The 23,775-nt window shown below is 42.2% G+C and overlaps 1 protein-coding gene across 4 annotated transcripts in view; it reads right to left on the reverse strand.

Moving 5' to 3' along the window:
* Nucleotides 1-23,775, reverse strand: part of jakmip2 (janus kinase and microtubule interacting protein 2) — a 43,813-nt gene extending 20,038 nt beyond the window's left edge. For 2 of the 4 annotated variants that reach the window (XM_023969202.2, XM_023969204.2), the window contains exons 1-6: nucleotides 23,672-23,775; nucleotides 5,586-5,830; nucleotides 4,203-4,700; nucleotides 2,057-2,266; nucleotides 1,174-1,272; nucleotides 500-646 (exon numbers count right to left, since the gene is read on the reverse strand). In XM_023969202.2, the coding sequence (XP_023824970.1) occupies nucleotides 500-646; nucleotides 1,174-1,272; nucleotides 2,057-2,266; nucleotides 4,203-4,700; nucleotides 5,586-5,714 (1,083 nt within the window). In that variant the 5' untranslated portion in view covers nucleotides 5,715-5,830; nucleotides 23,672-23,775. Of the gene's footprint in view, nucleotides 1-499; nucleotides 647-1,173; nucleotides 1,273-2,020; nucleotides 2,267-4,202; nucleotides 4,701-5,585; nucleotides 5,831-23,671 lie in introns of all 4 variants that reach the window. The other 2 variants (XM_023969201.2, XM_023969203.2) reach the window with 1 other exon arrangement.

Here is a 23,775-nt window from a genome sequence, read left to right on the forward strand (position 1 = left end):
ACACCCGACTACCTCATCCCCATATTATTACTTACCCTCTTGCTCTTTTGCACCCCAGTATCTCTACTTGCACATTCATCATCTGCACATATACCACTCCAGTATTAATGCTAAATTGTAATTATTTTTGCCTCTAGGGCCTATTTATTGCCTACCTCCCTACTCTTCTACATTTGCACAAACTGTACATAGATYTTTCTATTTAGCTTTTCTTTTGTGTTATTGACTGTACGTTTGTTTATGTGTAACTCTGTGTTGTTGTTTTTGTCGCACTGCTTTGCTTTATCTTGGCCAGGTTGCAGTTGTAAATTAGAACTCAACTGGCCTACCTGGTTAAATAAAGGTAAAATATATATTTTTTTAAATTGTACTAAACTATTGGAGCCCTAATTGTGTTGAGATCTGTGTGATGATTCCACTCACTATAGAAATATAATTACTAGAATGGGGATTCCCAATTTAAGACAATGGTCTGTAGTTCTATTTCTATCCCACTCACCATCTCCAGGTTCTCCTTGGCCAGGCCTTTGAGTTTCTCTTCCATGCGCTGCAGGGTCTGGCTGAGGTCATCATTCCTCTTATTCAGCACCTTGTTCTTTTCCAGCATGGGCTTGCACTGCTTCTCAGACTCCCGCACACGCTTCAGCTGAGAGGGTGAGAGAGAGAGAAAAGAGAGAGAAAAGAGAGAAAGAGAGAGAGAAAATAGAGAGAGAGGAGACAGAAAGACAGACAGACAGAGAGAGAAAAGAGAGAGCGAGAGGAAGAGAGAAGAGAGGGAGAGAGAGGAGACAGACAGAGTGAGATAGCGACAGGGAGCGATAGATGGCAATGAAGATAGAATAGAAGTGGAACAAAGGGAGATGGAGGGATGAAGAGTTTCGCTCAGTCCAGTGTGTCAACATGGCAGGGGTCTAGACTAGGTACTGTATTTGTAAATTATTTACAGGTGTTTTGCCGGGTGCATTCATTGTATGTTTAATGAATCCAGATTAAGGAGGATTGTTATCCTTCAGTGACAGAGGATCAAGGATGCATCCCAAATGGAACCCTATTGCCTACACCCTCTGGGCCCTGGTCAGAACTAAATAGGGAGCCATTTGGAATGCAGCCAAGATGTGATTCATTGCCAGGCTCTCTGCCAGGTAGGGAGAATTCCGAGTGACCAGATCATACCAGTTCATTCCTCTCATCCACCAGCAGTGAGTTGCGGTCCTCCAGCTTGCGGATGGTGGAGTTGAGGTCAGCCATGCGCCTCTGGTTCCTGCGCATGTCCTGGGTTGTTCAAACAGAACGCATGGCGTGTTACGACACACTACATTCACTATACCACAAAAATGCATTAGGGTGAATTATATGGATTATTGTGAATTATACACAAATGCATTATTGTGAATAGTTGTATAATATCAATTATTTCAATGACATACATGTTGGGGACAGATTTGTTAGGAAAATACAAATTTATAGGACATTTATTTCTGGAGTTTACTTATAAGGTAATTATTTATACGTATCAGTGACACATCTCTTTAGAAAAAAAAGACAAAGACAAATAGTTTTCTGTCATGTGGTGATTTTCAAGCAGACCATGACTAATCCAGAATGTGAGACTGCATTAAAACCTCACAGACTTCTTGACTGACCAGCAGGCTTCTTGACTGACCAGCAGGCTTCTTGACTGACCAGCTATCTTCAGATACAACGGCCTTCAGATCCCGTCATGTTTCCGCATGTGGATGATGGTATTACAATTCCAGACTTATTTCATATTTTTTCTGACCACTTGTTTATGTCATTTGTCTCAGGATTTTTCCGCATAAACTACACAGGCTGCTTCTATACATAACCTATACAGTAGGCAATAGGTAATTGGAGTGTGGCAATTACCTATACTGTACATAAATTAGCATAGGCCTATTTTACCTCTCATTATGGGTTAATTGTCCGATTAATTTCAAAGCCATTTATTTTGGAATGGCTTCATTATTACATTTCTATAATCTACAGGCTGCATTTGTACCATTTCCAGGTTCCCCTCTGCCTTTCTATGTCGTACCGGGCTGCCACAGTGTTCTGCCCCGTCCCCAGCCCGTCCGGGGATCTCTCTCTTGGGGCTGCCCAGGTTACACTCTGCCTCCTTGACCAGGAACAGCTGGTCGTCCAGGGCATCCTTCTGCATCTGCAGCTTCTGCAGCAAGCCAATGGCATTCTCAAACTCCTTCTCCAGAGAGAAGATGGTGCGCTCTTTAGACTTGATCTCATCCACCTGAAGGAAGGAAAAGGAAACTCGGTGACACAGAAAGACGGACAGGACAGACGGAACGACAGACATGTGCACAGTTCTAAGAGTATAATTTGAAGGTATGATGTATCATACTGTATGTGTCACACCCTGATCTGTTTAACCTGTCTTTTTGCTTGTCTCCACCCCTCTCCAGGTGTCGCTCATCTTCCCCATTATCCCCAGTGTATTTATACCTGTGTTCTCTGTTTGTATGTTGCCAGTTCGTTTTGTTCGTCAAGCCTACCAGCGTTTTCCCCTTGCTCCTGTCTTTTTCTAGTTCCTGTTTTTGACCATTCTGCCTGCCCTGACCCTGACTGCCGTTCTGTACTTTGTCACACCATCCTGGATTATTGACCTCTGCCTGCCCTTGACCTGTCGTTTTGCCTGCCCCCTGTTCTAGTAATAAACTTTTGTTACTTTGACACTGTCTGCATCTGGGYCTTCCCTGAAACGTGATAGTATATATAAAATTGTATCATGTGAAAGTCTGCCTGGAAAGAACGTGACAGAGTCTGACCTTTGCCAAGGTAAAAGGGCTACTCCTTGCTAATTGATTGCTTTGGAACAAAGTCATAACCTTGGCARAATTTGATTCGATGCCAACTAGCTTTGATAAGGATCATGATAATTAGCTACAAATGTAGGATCTTAATTTGATCACCTTGTTGCAGGAGAACCTTCATGCAATGCAGAAAATTTAAAACTTGTAGTGTATCTGAGGTTAAAAAAGGCTTCTGAAGTTTGTAATTTCCACTTAGAAATTTCAGACTTGATTTTTCCTTATGAAGAATCAGCCCCTCTCCCCACAGGTGTGATTACTACCTCTGAGGGTTTAGAGCTTGAGGTAGTCACCTCATACAAGTACTTGGGAGTATGGCTAGACGGTACACTGTCCTTCTCTCAGCACATATCAAAGCTGCAGGCTAAAGTTAAATGTAGACTTGGTTTCGTCTATCGTAATCGCTCCTCTTTCACCCCAAACTAACCCTGATTCAGATGACCATCCTACCCATGCTAGATTACGGGGACATCATTTATAGAAAAGGTAGGTAAGGGTGCTCTCGAGCAGCTAGATGTTCTTTACCATTCGGCCATYAGATTTGCCATCAATGCTCCATATAGGACACATCACTGCACTCTATAGTCCTCTGTAAACTGGTCATCCCTGTATACCCGTCGCAAAACCCACTGGTTCATGCTTATTTATAAAACTCTCTTATGCCTCACTCCCCCCTATCTGAGATATCTACTGCAGCCCTCATTCTCCACATAAAACACCCATTCTGCCAGTCACATTCTGTTAAAGTTCCCCAAAGCGCACACATCCCTGGGTCGCTCGTCTTTTTAGTTCGCTGCATCTAGCGACTGGAACTGCAACAAACACTCAAACTGGACAGTTTTATCTCAATCCCTTCATTCRGACTCAATCATGGACACTCTTACTGACAGTTGTGGCTGCTTTGCGTGATGTATTGTTGTCGCTACCTTCTTGCCCTTGGTGCTGTTGTCTGTACCCAATAATGTTTGTACCATGTTTTCTGCTGCTGCCATGTTGTGTTGCTACCATCTTGTTGTCATGTTATGTTGCTACCATGCTGTGTTTTCATGTGTTGCAGCCTTGCTATGTTGTTGTCTTAGGTCTCTCTTTAAGTAGTGTTGTGTTGTCACTCTTGTCGTGATGTGTGTTTTGTCCTATATTTATATTTTTATTTTTAATCTCACAGGAGGCCTTTTGCCTTTTGGTGGGCCATCATTGTAAATAAGAATTTGTTCTTAACTGACTTGCCTAGTTCAATAAAGGTTAAATAAAAAAATAATAATGGAGCAATGAGAAAGAACAGCTAAGGCTACATCTAGTGTTCAGYCAGACATGCATTCCGGAGATCAGACCGTCTGCAAACCCTCAGCCAGTATTCACCAGTCTGCGGATGTCCCTCTCGCTGTCCCACTTGATCTTGGAAATCTGCTCTTGGTGAATCTGGTGCTCGGAGCGCAGGTCCCCAGCCTTCATCTTATCTGCTTGGATCATGGTGCTGAGCGCCTCGTCTGTCTGCTTCTTGGTCTGCTTGAGCTCGGAGATCTCCTGCAGCAACTTGACCCTCTCCACGTCGAAGAAGCGKCGCGCCTCCTCTTTGGCCTCCAGGGTCAATGCTGTGCGCACCTTCTCTCCGCTGCCGTCCCGCATGGCACTCAGCGCCGCCTTGAGCCGCTGGTTCTCCTGGTCCTTGATCTTGGCGGTGCGGGCCTGCTCCTGCTCGTGCTGGCGGACCAGGTTCTCTCTGAGCGCCTGGAGCTCCTTCTGCTTCTCCTCGTGCCATTTGGCTCGCTGCTCTGTCAGCGTGGCCGTGTGCCGGTGCTGCTCCTGCTCCCGGATGCGCTTGCACTCCTGCACCTTCTCACGCTCCAACTTACTCACCTAGCCCCCGGGGAGAGAGGAATAGGAGACAAAGAGAACTGGGTTACACTACAAAGGCATGTCATAGAGAGGACTACATACAGCCCGGAGGCAATTCTCTTGATCTAGCACCGGTTAAGTTGATAAAGTGATTAACCCTAAAATCACCAACAGGGGTAAATTTTGACCCAAGGGGTAAAGAAATGTCATAATTTCAAATAGATCCTTCTTAAATTGTTGGACTTTGTCAAGCAACTCATTACCAACAAAAAGCATGTGCCATCTGCAGTTGAAGACACTGTTATACACTGAGTGTACAAAACATTAGGAACACATTCCTAATATTGATTGCAGCCCCACCCTTTCACCCTCAGAACAGCCTCAATTAGTCAGGGCATGGATTCTACAAGGTGTCAAAAGCATTCCACGGGGATGCTGGACCATGTTGCCTCTAATGCTTCCCACAGTTGCGTCAAGTTGGCTGGATGTCCTTTGGATGGTGGACCATTTTTGATTTACACGGGAAACTGTTGAGTGTGAAAAACCCAGCAGCATTGCAGTTCTTGACACAAACTGGTGCGCCTGGCACCTACTACCATACCCCATTCAAAGGCACTTAAATATTTTGTCTTGGCCATTTACCCTCTGAATGGCACACATACACAATCCATGTCTCAACTGTCTCAAGGCTTAAAAATCCTTCTTTAACCTGTCTCTTCCCCTTCATCTACACTGATTGAAGTGGATATAACAACTGACATCAATAAAGGATCCTAGCTTTCACCTGGATTCACCTGGTCAGTTTATCTCATGGGAAGAGCAGGCATTCATAATGTTTTGTACACTCAGTGTAGGTGTATAAGAAGGGAAGATGTACATGTAATGTAGTGTTCCAACGTGTCCTACCTTGCATTTCTCTTGATGAAGTTCTATTTGAATGTCAGTCAGTTTGGACCTGAGATCTTCGTTAGCTGCCTGTAAAGCAGAGATGAGCGCTTCGGGCTTCTCGCCCTTGGTGCGTCCCTTCTTTGCCATTGAGTCAAATATTACAGCTGCTCCAATGCTTTCATTGAGACTTCATAGAAACGAACAGAGGCCCTCCTGTGGTTTCCAGTTCTTCCTCTTCCTCATGATCTTAGTAGACAGAAGAGCTGTGTGTGGAGAGGAATAAGAAACATTTTAGACAACTGTCATTGAAGGATCAGGAAGATAATCTCAATTTAAGTGTTTACATACAGTGGCAAGAAAAAGTATATGAACCCTTTGAAATTATCTGGATTTCTGCATAAATTAGATCTGAGCTTCATCTAAGTCACAACAACAGACAAACACAGTCTGCTTAAACTAATAACACACAAATTATAGTATTTTTCTTGTCTATATTGAATACATAATTTAAACATTCACAGTGTAGGTTGGRAAAAGTATGTGAACCCCAAGGCTAATGACTTCTCCAAAAGCTAATTGGAGTCAGGAGTCAGCTAACCTGGAGTCCAATCATTGAGACGAGATTGGAGATGTTKGTTAAAGCTGCCCTGCCCTATAAAAAACATTCACAAAATGTGAGTTTGCTATTCACAAGAAGCATTGCCTGATGTGAACTATGCCTTGAACAAAAGACATCTCAGAGGACCCAAGTTTAAGAATTGTTGACTTACATAAAGCTGGAAAGGGTTATAAAAGTATCTCTAAAAGCCTTGATGKTCATCAGTCCACGGTAAGATAAAGTGTCTATAAATGGAGAAAGTTCAGCACTGTTGCTACTCTCCCTAGGAGTGGCCGTCCTGCAAAGATGACTGCAAGAATACAGCGCAGAATGCTCAATGAGGTTAAGAAGAATCCTAGAGTGTCAGCTAAAGACTGAAATCTCTGGAAGATGCTAACATCTCTGTTGACGACTCTACAATACGTAAAACACTAAACAAGAATGGTGTTCATGGRAGGACACAACGGAAGAAGCCACTGGTATCCAAAAAAAAAACATTGCTGCACGTCTGAAGTTCGCAAAAGAGCATCTGGATGTTCCACAGCGCTACTGGCAAAATATTCTGTGGACAGATTAAACTAAAGTTGAGTTGTTTGCAAGGAACACACAACWCTATGTGTGGTGAAAAAAAGGCACAGCACACCAACATCAAAACCTCATCCCAACTGTAAAGTATGGTGAAGGGAGCTGCTTTGCTGCCTCAGGRCCTGGACAGCTTGCAATTAACGACATAAAAATTAGTTTCCAAGTTTATCAAGACATTTTGCAGGAGAATGTAAGGCTATCTGTGCGCCAATTGAAGCTCAACAGAAGTTGGGTGATGCAACAGGACAACGACCCAAAACACAGAAGTAAATCAACAACAGAATGGATTCAACAGAAGAAAATACGCCTTCTGGAGTCCTGACCTCAACCYGATTGAGATGCTGTTGTGGCATGACCTCAAGAGAGCGGTTCACACCAKACATCCCAAGAATATTGCTGAACTGAAAMAGTTTTGTAAAGAGGAATGGTCCAATATTCCTCCTGGCCGTTGTGCAGGTCTGATCCTCAACCTGGGTTGCACATTTTGGGGAATATTCAGAAGAGGAAACCTTTCGTGGGAAATAACGGGAATATATGGGAATTAACGGGAATATATGGGGATTAACCAAAATATATGCAAATAAATATTAATACCATTTAAATGTAGATGTTTTTTGCATTGTATGTACAGTTGAAGTCGGAAGTCATTAAAACTCATTTTTCAACCACTTCACAAATTTCTTGTTAACAAACTATAGTTTTGGCAAGTCGGTTAGGACATCTACWTTGTGCATGACACAAGTAATTTTTCCAACAATTGTTTACAGACAGATTATTTCACTTATAATTCACTGCATCACAATTCCAGTGGGTCAGAAGTTTACATACACTAAGTTGACTGTGCCTTTAAACAGCTTGGAAAATTACAGAAATTGACTTTAGAAGGCTTTAGAAGCTTCTGATAGGCTAATTGATATCATTTGAGTCAATTGGAGGATTTTACCTGTGGATGATATTCAAGGCCTACCTTCAAACTCAGTGCCTCTTTGCTTGACATCATGGGAAAATAAAAATAAATCATCCTGGAGCAATTTCCAAACGCCTGAAGGTACCACGTTCATCTGACAAACAATAGTACGCAAGTATAAACACCATAGGACCACCAGCCGTCATACCTCTCAGGAAGGAGACGCGTTCTGTCTCCTAGAGATTAACGTACATTGGTTGCAAAAAATGTGCAAAATCAATCCCAGAACAACAGCAAAGGACCTTGTGAAGATGCTGGGGAAACAGGTACGATAAAACGAGTAAAAACGATCCACAGTAAACGAGTCCACCATCGACATAACCTCTGCCAAAGCTCGCAAGAAGAAGCCACTGCTCCAAACCACAAATAAAAAAGCCAGACTATGGTTTGCAACTGCACACAGGGGACAAAATCGTACTTTTTGGAGAAATGTCCCTCGGTCTGATGATAACAAAAATAGAACTGTTTGGCCATAATGACTATCGTTATGTTTGGATGTTAAAAGGGCGATGCTTGCAAGCCGAGGAAACACCATCCCAACCGTGAAGCACGGGGTGGCAGCATCATGTTGTTGGGTGCTTTGCCAGGAAGGACTGGTGCACTTCACAAAATAGATGGCATCATGACGGAGGAAAATTATGTGGATATATTGAAGCAACATCTAGACATCAGTCAGGAAGAGTTAAAGCTTGGGAGCAAATGGGTCTTCCAAATGGACAATGACCCCAAGCATACTTCCAAAGTTATGGCAAAATGGCTTAAGGACAACTAAGTCAAAGTATTGGAGTGGCCATTGGTGGGCACGAGAAAAGGCGTGTGCGAGCAAGAGAGGCCGACAAATCTGACTCAGTTACACCAGCTCTGTCAGTAGGACTGGGCCAAAAATTCTCCCCACTTATATGTGGGAAGCTTGGAGTGAGGCTACCCGAACGTTGACCCAAGTTAAACAATTTAAAGGCAATTCTACAAATATCTAATTGAGTGTATTGTAACTTCTGACCCACTGGAATGTGATGAAAAATAAAAGCTGAAATAAATCATTCTCTCACGTTATTCTGGCATTTTCACATTCTTAAATAAAGTTGGTTGACTAACTTACCTAAGACAGGGAATTTTACTAGGAAATGTCAGGATTGTGGAAAAACTGAGTTTAAATGAGAATTTGGCTCAGGTTTATGTAAACATTGACGATCTTCCTTTATTTACCAATATCATACGGAGACAGGAAACATAAACCTTTTACCTTATCATAATAGACATAATTGCAAATGATTAATCCCTCAATAGATATTTTTTTAATTACTCAACATTTAGTTATAAATTGAACTTTAATTAAATGAGTTTCTTCTTCACATGGGATGGTTTCACTGAACACCAAAAGAAAAAGGAATATTGAATGATCCCCCATGATCCATTCGCAGCTAGCTAGCAATGTATATTTTACATTTAGTTTTTTAGTTTTCGATAGTGTTTTTGAATGCTTAACTAGCTGGCTAGACTGGACGAAATACCATTTAAACTTCCTAATTAGAATGGGGTGAAAGGTATCTGAATCTGATTATGCCTTATGTCGCATTGACTTGACAGGCACTAAGGTTGAGTGGGATGCCAGAGCGGCAGTGTATTACATCTGTATTGATTGATTGCTGTAGTGTAAGCTGTAAGAAACAAACCAATGTGCCAGTGAAGCCTACAGATGTGTCACTCAACATGCAACAACAAGCTATAGGAGAGATGAGTAAATAAATGGGGGAAATAGAGTTTTGAGTGTTGGGGAAGCTATGAAAACATATTTTACTAAGCTACCAATTACTTATCATTGGAAGAAATTAAGCTACACTAAAGCTACCTTTAAGAAAAATATTGTTCAAGCCTCCCGAGTGGCGCAGCAGTCTAAGGAACTGCATCGCAACCGGCTGTGATCGGGAGTCCCATAGGGCGGTGCACAATTGGCCCAGCGTTGTCCGGGTTATTGGAGGGTTTGGCCGGGGGGGGGGGGGGGGGTTTACTTGGCTCATCGTGCTCTAGCACGGTTTGGCGTTTTCAGAGGTTTGGCATTTCAGAGGACATATGACTCTACCTTCGGCCTACCGAGCCTGTTGAGGAGTTGCAGCGATGAGACAAGATCGAAATTGGGAAGAAAAATGGGTAAAAAATATATATATAAACTCAGCAAAAAATAAACGTCTAGTCACTGTCAACACTATGTTAATTTTCAGCAAACATAACATGTGTAAATATTTGTGTGAACATAACAAGATTCAACAACTGAGACATAAACCTGAACAAGTTCCACAGACATGTGTCCAACAGAAATTGAATAATGTGTCCCTGAACAAAGGGGGGTTCAAAATCTAAAGTAACAGTCAGTATCTGTGTGGCACGCACAGAACGAGCAGTATGGCTGGTGGCATTGTCAGCTGGAGGGTCATGTCAGGATGAGCTCTGCAGGAAGGGTACCACATGAGGGAGGAGGATGTCTTCCCCTGTAACGCACAGCTTTGAAGATGGCCTGCAATGACAACAAGCTCAGTTCCGATGATGCTGTGACACACCGCCCCAGATCAATGATGGACTCCAACTCCAAATCGATCCGCTCCAGAGTACAGGCCTCGTTGTAACGCTCATTCCTTCACGATAAATGCAATCCGACCATCAGCCCCTGGTGGGACAAAACCGTGACTTGTCAGTGAAGAGCACTTTTTGCCAGTCCTGTCTGGTCCAGCGATGGTGGTTTGTGCCCATAGGCGATGTTGTTGCCGGTGATGGTCTGGTGAGGACCTGCCTTACAAACAGGCCTACAAGCCCTCAGTCCAGCCTTTTCTCAGCCTATTGCGGACAGTCTGAGCACTGATGGAGGGATTGTGCGTTCCTGGTGTAACTCGGGCAGTTTGTTGTTTGCCATCCTGTACCTGTCCCACAGGTGTGATGTTCGGACAGTACCGATCCTGTTCAGGTGTTGTTACACGAGGTCTGCCACTGCGAGGACAATCAGCTGTCCGTCCTGTCTCCCTGTAGCGCTGTCTTGGCATCTCACAGTACACACATAGCAATTTATTGCCCTGGCCACATCTGCAGTCTTCATGCCTCCTTGCAGCATGCCTAAGGCACGTTCACGCAGATGAGCATAGATCCTGGGCATCTTTCTTTTGGTGTTTTTCAGAGTCAGTAGAAAGGCCTCTTTAGTGTCCTAAGTTTTCATAACTGTGACCTTAATTGCCTACCGTCTGTAAGCTGTTAGTGTCTTAATGCCGTTCCACAGGTGCATGTTCATTAATTGTTTATGGTTCATTGAACAAGCATGGGAAACAGTGTTTAAACCCTTACAATGAAAATCTGTGAAGTTATTTGGATTTTTACAAATTATCTTGTGAAAGACAGCGTCCTGAAAAAGGGACATTTCTTTTTTTCTGAGTTTATATATATATTGTTCACTTAACTCAAAGTTACTTTGAAAAAGTAGATCATTACATCCTAACTACTTTGTGAAAATGTCAATATGTAAATCGACAAATTGCAAGAACATCACACAAAACATCACTGCTCTAGAGGAGATCTGCATGGAGGAATGGGCCAAAATACCCGCAACAGTGTGTGAAAACCTTGTGAAGACTTACAGAAAACATTTGACCTCTGTCATTGCCAACAAAGGGTATATAACAAAGTATTGAGAAACTTTTGTTATTGACCAAATACTTATTTTCCACCATAATTTGTAAAATAAATTCATTAAAACTCCTACAATGTGATTTTCTGGATTTTTCTCCTCATTTTGTCTGTCATAGTTGAAGTGTACCTATGATGAAAATTACAGGCCTCTCTCATCTTTTTAAGTGGGAGAACTTGCACAATTGGTGGCTGACTAAATACTTTTTTGCCCCACTGTAATGTTGCTCATTGCTCATCATTGCTCCAGCGTCTCATACCCCACTCAGTTGCTAGCTAAATTGCTTGGGCAATATTGCCAAAAAAAATGTGCAGTGTATCATCAAATCAAATCAAATCAAATGTATTTTATTATATAGCCCTTCTTACATCAGCTGAATCTCAAAGTGCTGTACAGAAACCCAGCCTAAAACCCCAAACAGCAAGCAATGCAGGTGTAGAAGCACGGTGGCTAGGAAAACCTAGAGAGGAACCAGGCTATGAGGGGTGGCCAGTCCTCTTCTGGCTGTGCCAGGTGGAGATTATAACAGAACATGGCCAAGATGTTCAAATGTTCATAAATGACCAGCATGGTCAAATAATAATAATCACAGTAGTTGTCGAGGGTGCAACAGGTTAGCACCTCATTAGCTTTAGAGGGTAATGTTATGAACAATCACTGCTGAAACAAACAGTTTTTCTAACTGTACTAATGTCCTACTCATCCCAATTTGAAGTACTGTGCACATATTACTGTATACATGTTGTTAGGTAAGAGAAAGGGTTTTGTTGGCGGGTGTTAGAGTAGAGCGTGGGGAGGCATAGCCACAGCACCCCCTGAAAAATCAGACATTATATAATWAAAAAAATTATAATCTTGTTTTTTTCTTCACAAAAGTAGTGCAGTGGGCCTTTACTAATCCTGTACTAGTGGACCGATATAGCTGTCTGTAGCGCGGACAAAAAAAATAATCGCAGCATCCCCACCCCCAAACATCTTCCTATGGGTATAGGGGGAAGGGCAGAATACAGTGGGGCACAGCATTGTGCTGCTGTGTGTTTGCATAAGGAGATATGCCAGTGGTCTGATATGATTGGCTGAGGCTAAAGACCATGGCAGAGGGAGATGTTGGAGTTTGGAGGCAGTCCTGGGCATCCATTGAAAGAATGGCCAGGCGTAACCTAGCAACATGTTTGTGAACTACAGCTATCTCCTACGCACATCAAGCCAAGGAGAGAAGACAGAAGAACCTCCCCCACATCAGGAGAAATATTAAAGACAGCCTCTGACTCACTAGCAGCAGTCTCTCTTTGTTAAGGAAGTGGAGAATCCCTCTCATATTTTTTGGGACGCTTTATTGACAGATTAGAAATAGTGAGAGAGAGGTGAAGAGACACAGTGATTGAATCCCACTCTCCAACGGGGAGTCACAAATGTTACCACTAGACCACGGCCCCGAACTTAGCAGCAGTCTCTTACGAAGACTGTAGAACCCATGCTCTGTAATTTCAGCCACTGTTCACACACACTGCTATAGCTTCCTTGAATAAAAGATCCTCATTATCAGAGGCAGGGTGACATATAACGATGATTAAAACATCATACTAAGATTTCAGATGAAGATAGTAGAGTCATGCTTCTTCCACCTGCGCTTATCAGTCGCTAGGCTTTTTAAGTGCTTTCACTTAAAGTGTTGCTTCAGTGTTGCTTGTGGTCGCTGTCCATGGACCATGGCTGCTTTTTAGAAATAGCCTACAGTTCATATCTTTTTTGGCAGAGTGTGAATATGCAGACGAAATCGCAACAGAATACGGCTCATCCACCATTCAAAAGAAAAGCAACATAAATGACCCTCTGGAGTCTTTATGACCTTTCTCATAGCAAGTTAGTCTGGTATGGCTCTTTCTGGTCTGGACCATTTGATCCTACAAGAAAAATGAAGACATGGCTGGGATAACTGTTGGTCCATGCCACATCAGAACGGCAAAAGGTCTAATGCAACCTAATTGCATGAGGGGAGTCATCCTAGCTGTTGTGTCTGAAAACATTAAGAAATCTTAATTCTGAATACAATGTGGTATACATCAGGGGTGCAGCTTTGGTTTTAGCAGTGGGGGGGACAGACAGATAAACACTCCAAATAGCCTACAAGACTGCTCAGATGCGTCCGCATGGTCCTAAAGCACACCGTTGCCTCGTTTTGTACCACATTCCAATCATAAAACTGGGGGGGGGGACAAAAATGTGGGGGGGGCATGTCCGGAAATTCACTCTGGAGTGAATAAGTAAATTCAGAGCATTTGGCTCTTGGATCGTTTAGAGCGCACACTGGACGCTCTGGCCAAGGAGTAGGGTTGATCCGAGAATTCTGACATCACAACGGCAGTCAAGCACCCAAAATAACTGGCTAAAGTTGGCTAGCTTGCTATCTACTTCCAGATACAAATGAGAGAGCATCTCACTCTGACCATTTTACTCACCCTAGCAGGGGTGGTTAGGCTGTTTTCATGTTGTCTAGAGCGTTGGTGATTGTAACTGTGCTGCTGGCAAGGATTTAATTAGTTTTTTTATTTTTTGCTAGTTTTTTGCTGTTGAATATGACACCGGTCATATTCAATGGGCGYGTTCGTAAATTCATCAGTTATTCTGTGCTCTGGCACACTCAGACAAAAATACTCTGAAATCAGAGTAGATAGCCAGAGTGAATTTAAGAATGCACCCATAGATTCATGGGCACTCYGTTTCTTCATAGCACTTCTGGATGAGGGCAGGAAAGCAATGGACATGAGTGATGAACAGGTTACTCACAGAGCATAGTGACACTGAACAGACCTCTCCTACCTAACAAACTCATGATAGTGGAAAATCAAAGAGAACTGGTCTCATTCTATACTGAAATGCAAAACTAATGCAATGACGCTCAACGAAATGGTATTGAAATGAATGCTGACAGACACTACAATGTCCAATTGTACTGTGGCTGGAAAATGACTGTCTGTGAAGGGCTGTCTGGCTTCAATGCCCTCAGTGACACTCTTATACAAACTCCAGATTTACCATTTATTTTAAATAATTTATTTTGTATTTAACCTTTATTTAACTATATTTAACACATCAACATTTATAACATTTGCATAATACACATTTGGTATAATTAAATAACATGGTTTTGGTCACATCGACTACTGAATTGAAAACGATTTATAGGTAACAATCAATATCACAACAATGTGTGAAAATGTGTTAGCCTAAGCTATTCCACAATCAAACACTAAAAACTAAGGAAAGAGGATATAAATCCTAGAGACATTTGTGCTAGTCAAAGGCCTGCTCAACTCTTGGCACTGGCCGTCTTTGAATCTGACAGATTCCTTCAGTGTAGCTGGTCTTGTGGTGTTATGTGTTGTGATGATGGGGATGGTGGTCATGGTGTGTGTGCTTGTGTTCGTTCGCTTGTACGCCTAAGAATGTGTGTGTGTGACATGGTGAAGTGGTAATGAGAACAGTGGTGGTGGTGGTGGTGGTGGTGGTGGGAGTAGCATGAGGTTTGATCAGGGGTGTCCTAAATGCTCTAAATCCCGTAATACTCCTCTGGAGCTTGCACAAGTACCCCTTCGTGTCGTCACGCCAATTGAGATGTAAGGGCCAGGCTCTTCAGGCAGTGCCCGGAGGGCCTGCTGCTGTCTGTTATGCACCAGAAGATATGGAACATGGCTCAGGCAGACACTCCCCCCTTCACCCCATCCCAATACCCTCGTCCTCCTCCTCACCCTTCCTCAAAAAGTAAAATTAACCCATGCAGGGGGTGGGGGGAGTGCTTTCATGGCAGTCTTTGATAAGGAAAGCTCATTAGGATTGGACGGGAGGGTAGAGGGTAGGTTAAATCCACTCAAAGGACCCTCAGATCACAGTAGCACAGGGCAACCAGGCTGTGTCTGTCGTTTGGAACCTCTCTAGAGGAATCAACACTTTGTGTTTACTAGAAATAGACACTGACACATCAAGCACCAATTCAATTTGATAAGCGCTGGTTTGAAGAATAGAATGGAATCTAATTTTATAAGAGCAGTTAACTCAAGTGCAGTTTTTGTAATTTTTGTGCAAAAACAGTTTTTCATCGTGATTAGTCTGAAATCGTTCAAAATTCACTGAAAACATCMAAAATAAATAATCTATACGGCCAAAAACAACAATGCGATGTCAAAAAATTTACATTGAGGTTAAAGATAGTTTGCTTTACCTGATTTTCCTATCCATTACTGATTTTGCTATCCATTACTGATTTTCCTATCCATTACTGATTTTCCTATCCATTACTGATTTTGCTATGCATTACTGATTTTGCTATCCATTACTGATTTGGCTATCCAATACGGATTTTGCTATCCATTACTGATTTTGCTATCCATTACTGATTTTGCTATCCATTACAGATTGTTCCTATCCATACAGATTTTGCTATCCATTACTGATTTTCCTATCCATTTTGCTATCCATTACTGATTTTGCTATTCATACTTATTTTGCTATTCATTACTAATTTTGCTATCCATTACTGATTTACTAGTCATTTTGCTATCCATTACTGATTTTGCTATCCATTACTGATTTTGCTATCCTTACTGATTTTGCTAATCCATTACTGATTTTGCTATCCATTACTGATTTTGCTATCCATTTTCCTATCCATTACTGATTTTGCTATCCATTTTGCTATCCATTACTTATTTTGCTATCCATTACTGATTTTGCGATCCATTTGCTAGCCATTACTGATTTTGCTATCCATTTTGCTATCCATTACTGATTTGCTATCCATTACTTATTTTGCTATCATTACAGATTTTGCTATCCATTACTGATTTTGCTATTCATTACTAATTATATTATCCTTTATGATTTTGCTAGACATTACTGATTTTGCTATCCATTACCGATTTTGCTATCCATTACTGATTTTGCTATCCATTTTTCTATCCATTACTGATTTTGCTATCCATTACTAATTTTGYTATCATTACTGATTTTGCTATCCATTACTGATTTTGCTATCCATTTTTCTATCCATTACTGATTTTGCTATCATTACTGATTTTGCTATCCATTACTGATTTTGCTAACCATTATGTCAATATTCTTGTTGCTTTTTGTATCGTTTTTTGTAAATTACAGCTCAATTTGAGCAAATTCTGAATTAATCGTGATTAATCACAGCAAATCCTGCAATTAACTCGATACTTTGTTTTTATTGTTTGACAGACCAAAATTGTATACAGTACAGGGCAAAAGTCTACTTTGTTTAGGTCTACTTGGCAAATAGATGATAACAAAGTGACATCAATTCCTATTATGTCATTGTGGCAATGGTARTGTTATTAGAGTGTTTTGTGTAACATCATTTGTTATTAGGCCTCCCGGGTGGCGCAGTGGTCTAGGGTACTGCATCTCAGTGCAAGCTGTGCCACCAGAGACTCTGGGTTTGCGCCCAGGCTCTGTCGCAGCTAGCCGTGACCGGGAGGTCCGTGGGGCGACGCACAATTGGCCTGTCCGGGTTAGGGAGTGTTTGGCCGGTAGGGATATCCTTGTCTCATCATGTACTAGCGATTCCTGTGGCGGGCCGGGCACAGTGCACGCTAACCAGGTTGCCAGGTGCATGGTGTTTCCTCCGACACATTGGTGCGGCTGGCTTCCGGGTTGGATGCGTGCTGTGTTTAGAAGCAGAAGCGGCTTGGTTGGGTTGTGTTTCGGAAGACGCATGGCTTTCGCCCTTTGTCTCTCCCGAGCCCGTACGGGAGTTGTAGTGATGAGACAAGATAGTAACTACTAACAATTGGATACCACGAAATTGGGGAGAAAAGGGAAAAAAATAAAAATAATATTTGTTATTAGAGTAATATTTGTTATTACATTTGTTATTAGAGTGTTTTGTTTAGCTGTGCTGTTTTGTTTGGATGACATCCAGGCTCTTTGGTAACACTACCGGGCTATGTAACAACAAGCAGCATTGTGTAATCTACAGAAGGTCAGAGATTACAGAAACCTTCAACAAACATAACAACAACACCTCATATGAAACTGCCCATCCTGTGTAAAAAAATAACCCTTACGTCAAAACACAGTTTTTAACTTTTAGTACACACACTCTGTGCAGGTACAGTATATCTTTCAGCCTGTCCACTGCTCCAAATGTACCCCCTTCCTCCTGTCTCTCTCTACTTGCCTCCCAGTCCTCCTACCTCCCTTCCTGCCTCCCAGTACTCTTAATTCCCTCCCGCCCTCTCAGTTCTTATCCCTCTCTCCCTGTCTCCCAGCCCTCCTACCTCCTTCCCTCTTTCCTCCCTCCCTCCCTGCCTTACAAACCCAGTTGTGTGGAGGATAGCCTTAATAATTCATCTGGAAGGAGGAGTTATGGCATCAGAGTTGTCCTGTTCTCGCCAACACAACAATGAGCTGTACAGTACCACTGTTAAATACGCCACAGTGGAAGCCCTCTTCACTATGGATGAACTGAGGATGAGACATGATAATAAGGCCTAAGCCTCAACTTGCCCTAGGTATCAAATACAATTGTACAAGATTTCCTTTATGGTATTGGAAAATGACTGGCATGCTGAAGAGTAGATTATATATACTGCAATTGTCCTGTACTGCAAAGCTATTATTATTTCTTAGAATACACCTTTTGTCTCACCAAACTGAAGATATAATATAATAACATTATTTGTCCCGTTAAAGTATTTGAATGATTACAGGAACCAGTACTGGTCAAGTACATTTTCAGGTGAATCCCTGTAGATGTTGAACATAATATAATGTTCCTAGAAGCCTATTTATATTTATTCATTTAAACTGAGTTCATCTTTCATACTTAAWTAAAGAACATTCATACATACATCATTACTTATTGTTGATATCATTTCAAGGGATTGATAGCAGTTCATATGACTTTGGTCCTGGAATTTAGCTGGCAAGAAGCTGTCTATGGAAATTGCTAGTTAATAACTTCAACCAACTATTTAGTCAGCCTTTTTTTTGTTGCCAAGGTTGTATTCAATGTTTTCCCTGCACCAGAGTCAGAATCAAGGCCACTGGCTTCAAATTGTACTGAGGGATTGGACGTTCAACATTATTTTTAGTGGACCTCATAGAAATCAATCTATATAGTTGTTAAACCATAAATATTCCCCATGGACTGGTCCATGCTGTGACCAAGACCTGGCACATGTTGGGATGATGGTGGGTACTACTACAACCCATGCACTAGCAGACTACAACTGGACACAGCTGTCTCTCCTGTTACACTACACTATACATGAGCACTAATGCGGTATTAACCCAGAAACTGCCCATGTTAGAGGGATGCTGCGGTAGACTGCAATCGGCCAGAACCGGGGGCGGGGTAAAATTAAGCTGGAGGCTACATATAAATATGATTATTGACCCGTTCCACTTTTGGTGCTGGGACATAATCCAATGGCTTTTTTTTCATATACATGGGGTTTGTCCCAATTATTTATCCTTCCTCCCAAAGTGTGCACTTGTTCACATTTCCTCTCTGACTTAAAAGGAATGACTGGTAAAATAAATACAGTGGAAACTCCCACCTGCCCATGCCTCCACCAAACCAAAGTTTTTAGATTTGTGGAAAGAAGTGAATGAGTGCACACTTCAGGAGAAATTAGATATTATTGGGACACACACARTATAACTCTTATTCATTGAGTTTACAAAACATTAGGAACACCTTCCTAATATTGAGTAGCACCCTCTTTTGCACTCTGAACAGCCTCAATTCGCCGGAGAATGGACTCTCCTAGGTGTTTAAAGCATTCCACAGGGATGCTGGCCAATGTTGACTCCAATGCTTCCCACATTAGGTAATGCTTCCCCAAGGCTAATGGACACTGAGAAAGTGGAGAAGGCAGTGAGGTTCCCGCGACCAGTGGCCCGTTTCCCAGCCGCTCTGATGCATGGATTCCTATGCTGTTGAAGTAGAGGGGGCACACAAAGCACACTGGCATCATGGCCCACTTTATAGTCTCCACGGAGACATCAAACCTGTGTTGCTACCGGATTCTCCAGACGCTGCTTAGCCGCTGCCCGCCAGTCATAAAGAAAGATGTTCTGTGTTAGCATGCCCTTTTACTGATTTCCATCTCTAGTGGAAATTGTTGCTAGTGTGTTACATTGTGTTGGGTACTAATGTCATGTTTGTTTATGGTAGATTTCTAAGCACCAATGCTGTTTGATGCCACTTCATTTGTGGCAATAATTAGTAAATGCTACTCCTAGCCTCAGGACTTCCATTTAGCAAATTGCTACAAATGTCATTCTGTCTATTCGCAAGGCTTTGGCACATGTCCAATTTCATCTTCCGCTCAAAACAAATACAACTACTTAATTGCCATTCTGGCATAAACAACGACAAGTAATAAAACATATACATGCTACATAGTCCACATTGTCCACACATCATATTATTATAACCAAGCTATTCACATACAATTCATATCATACAACATATTCAATTCCAGCTTGTTTTGCAAGGTTCGCTGTATTTGCCAATGCATAACTTTTTCAGATTGCATGTTGCTGGAATGTAATTCACTCCTAATGCCAGGCCTAGACAGCTCGGATTTTGGTTTGTTCCAAATTGCCCCTGTCGTGCTATGCCCATGTAATTTCCAGACAGGGAGGGAATACAACATTTTGCGTCACATTTCTTAAGAGAATTAGGGTTATGCAATCTTTGCAGATGGTGCAGTTGGGCAGTTCCAGTTCCAGTTCCAGTGCTGGCTATGCCAGAGGACCTGATTCCAGTGCTGGCTATGCCAGAGGACCTGATTCCAGTGCTGGCTATGCCAGAGGACCTGATTTCCAGTGCTTGCTATGCAGAGGACCTGATTCCAGTGCTGCTATGCCAGAGGACCTGATTTCCAGTGCTGGCTATGCCAGAGGACCTGATTCCAGTGCTGCTATGCCAGAGGACTGATTCCAGTGCTGGCTATGCCAGAGGACCTGATTTCAGTGCTGGCTATGCCAGAGGACCTGATTCCAGTGCTGGCTATGCCAGAGGACCTGATTCCAGTGCTGGCTATGCCAGAGGACCTGATTCCAGTGCTGGCTATGCAGAGGACCTGTTCCAGTGCTGGCTATGCCAGAGGACCTGATTCCAGTGCTGGCTATGCCAGAGGACCTGATTCCAGTGCTGGCTATGCCAGAGGATCTGATTCCAGTGCTGGCTATGCCAGAGGACCTGATTCCAGTGCTGGCTATGCCAGAGGACTGATTCCAGTGCTGGCTATGCCAGAGAACCTGATTTCCAGTGCTGGCTATGCCAGAGGATCTGATTCCAGTGCTGGCTATGCCAGAGACCTGATTCCAGTGCTGCTATGCCAGGGACTGATTCCAGTGCTGGCTATGCCAGAGGACTGATTCCAGTGCTGGCTATGCCAGAGGACCTGATTCCAGTGCTGGCTATGCCAGAGGACCTGATTCCAGTTTGGCCGGCTATGCCAGAGGACCTGATGTCCAGTGCTGGCTATGCCAGAGGACCTGATTCCAGTGCCGGCTATGCAGAGGACGCTGATTGCCGAGTGCCGGCTATGCCAGAGGACCTGATTCCAGTGCTGGCTATGCCAGAGGACCTGAGGTTTAATCACTCTGCATGGCAGTGAACGTTATCCTTCCTGACTGGACATAGATCTTTCTATTTTTCTTTTATTTTGTGCTATTGACTAGGTTTGTTTATGTGTAACTCTGTGTTGTTGTTTTTGTCACACTGCTATGCTTTATCTTGGCCAGGTCGCAGTTGTAAATGAGAACTTGTTCTCAACTGGCCTACCTGGTTAAATAAAGGTKAAATAAAAAAATAATAATAATAAATAGCAAAAACCAAGCCATTAGGTTGAAGGAATTGTGTCGAGGCACAATCCCCATCATGCCGTGGGGATGTTTTTCAACAGCAGGGACTGGGAGACTAGTCAAGATCAAGGGAAAGTTGAACAGTGCAAAGTACAGAGCTATCATTGATGAAAACCTGCTCCAGAGCGCTCAGGACCTCAGACTGGGGCAAAGTTTCACCTCCAACCGGAGAACGACCCTAAGCACATAGCCAAGACAATGCAAGAGTGGCTTCAGGAAAAGTCTCTGAATGTCCTTGAGTGGCCCAGCCAGAGCCCGGACTTGAACCCAATCGAACATCTCTGGAGAGACCTGAAAATAGCTGTGTCGCAACTCTCCCCATTCAACCTGACTGAGCTTGAGAGGATCTGCAGAGAAGAATGGGAGAAACTCCCCAAACACAGGTGTGCCAAGCTTGTAGCGTCATACCCAAGAAGACTCGAGGCTGTAATCTCCGTCAMAGGTGCTTCAACAAAGTACTGAGTAGGGGTCTGAATACTTACAGTACCAGTCAAAAGTTTGGACAGACCTACCCATTTCAGGGTTTTTCTTTATTTTTTACTATTTTCTACATTGTAGAATAATAGTGAAGACATCAAAACTATGAAATAACACATATGGAATCATGTAGTAACCAAAAAAGTGTTAAACAAATCAAAATATATTTTAGATTTTAGATTCTTCAAAGTAGCCACCCTTTGCCTTGTTGACAGCTTTGCACACTCTTGGCATCTCTCAACCAGCTTCATGAGGTAGTCACCTGGAATGCATTTCAATGAACAGGTGTGCCTTGTTAAAAGTTAATTTGACAAATTACCAAACGGAGAGGACAAGTATTTGACAGTCAGAAAACCAAAGCTTTTAGTTGTTTTAAATTACCAAAGTTTGTAACCTGGATGCCTTAATATTTTAAACTCTGTCAACTGTATGGTTGTAACACATGATATTATTCCAATGAGTTTCACCCCCAAAATAAATTGAAGTAATTTTCAGTTGCTTTAGTTTGTTTGACTTCTTGGTTGTGAATTTCTAAGTTGAGTAACCATATAGATCTTAGCTGATTCAACTTGATTTCATAAGTTAGACAATTTGATATGTTGTAGTTATCTAAAGTGATTTTTTTGTCAACACAACTGATATGTTGCTTCAGTTGATCTGACTTTATTGTTGTGAATTTCTAAGTTGAGAAAACACATCGTTTTTTGCTAAATCAACTTGATTTAATACGTTTTGACATTTTGAGTGAGTTGAAGTCAATTCAACTTAAAATATTTTGTTAACTCATAAAATTTAGTTGACATGGGCAAGTAGAATGATTAATTTTGACTGAATCTCAATAAATGTTTTAAAGTGCAGGCAATGGCATCTAGCATTTAATACCAGCACCCCTCTGGTTGAAAGCTCACTTCCCAACAGATGTTTTGCATCGGACCCGGGATTCGAAATGGCAACCCTCCAGTTGCTGGCTCGCCTCTCTAACCGCTAGTCTACCTGCCAATAACCCAATTGATGGTTTGTAATAATACATCTAGGCCTCCATGCATGCCCTCTGGTAGGCCTACCTTGTCATATTGGTGTGTTGTGTGTAAATAGTTGACAGTTATTATAAACGTCTTCATTCAGATTAGAGAAATAAGCAAGAAACATATTTGGTTTAAGTTTTGCAGTTAGATGGTGTTTTTTTATGGTAACTAATTGTTATTATGGCTATTACACACTATGTTGAATATGGGCCTATGTGCTGGCCTATGAATATCAAACACAACAATAAGCATACCAGATGGCCCGGGACAGGTAAATGATGGCGACAACAGCACTAAGTGTTAGCAATATGCTATTGCTAGTGAAAAATAGCAATTCACAGCTGGTTTTTCAACAACCGATGAGGATTTATCCAACATATGTCCATTGGCAGATATCAGTTACAGTAACTAACAGAAAGACAGGTGTTGCAGACGCATCGTCTAAATTCATCGTTTAAAATGGCCCTGACCATAACATGCCAGCCAGCAGCAATTTCCTCGTAATATTTGAAGGGCTGCATCTTGTATGCGTCCTAATGCACAGGCCAAGATTGTTACTTCCCGACCATACAGTTCTTTCCGACCGTCACAAACCTCAGTGCTTCCGACAGATACGTTTAAATACTTAACAATTATCCAATACATCCATTGTGAAATGCATACGATGACATATGCCTAATAATACATTGACGCAATGCAATGTCCTGACAGACGCTTGACGATAACGACAGTAATAACACAAATATGACGCTTGCTCTTCCTGAGAATTCCTATCAACCTGCTGTAAAAACATATCTCTCTCCTATCGCTCTCTCTTATTTATAGCTGGTCCAACATTTAAAATAACAACTTAACATTACAATAGAAACTAAGCGTTCTTACCGTGTAATTAATCTCCACAATGTATTAAGGCCTAAGGTTTTTATACCCGTCCCCATGGCCCTTGGTTTTTTCTCCGCTACTGATCAGCATCAGCAGCCTTACAA

The sequence above is a fragment of the Salvelinus sp. IW2-2015 genome, linkage group LG23 (assembly GCF_002910315.2).
Source record: "Salvelinus sp. IW2-2015 linkage group LG23, ASM291031v2, whole genome shotgun sequence".
In the NCBI taxonomy this organism is placed as follows: Eukaryota; Metazoa; Chordata; class Actinopteri; order Salmoniformes; family Salmonidae; genus Salvelinus; species Salvelinus sp. IW2-2015.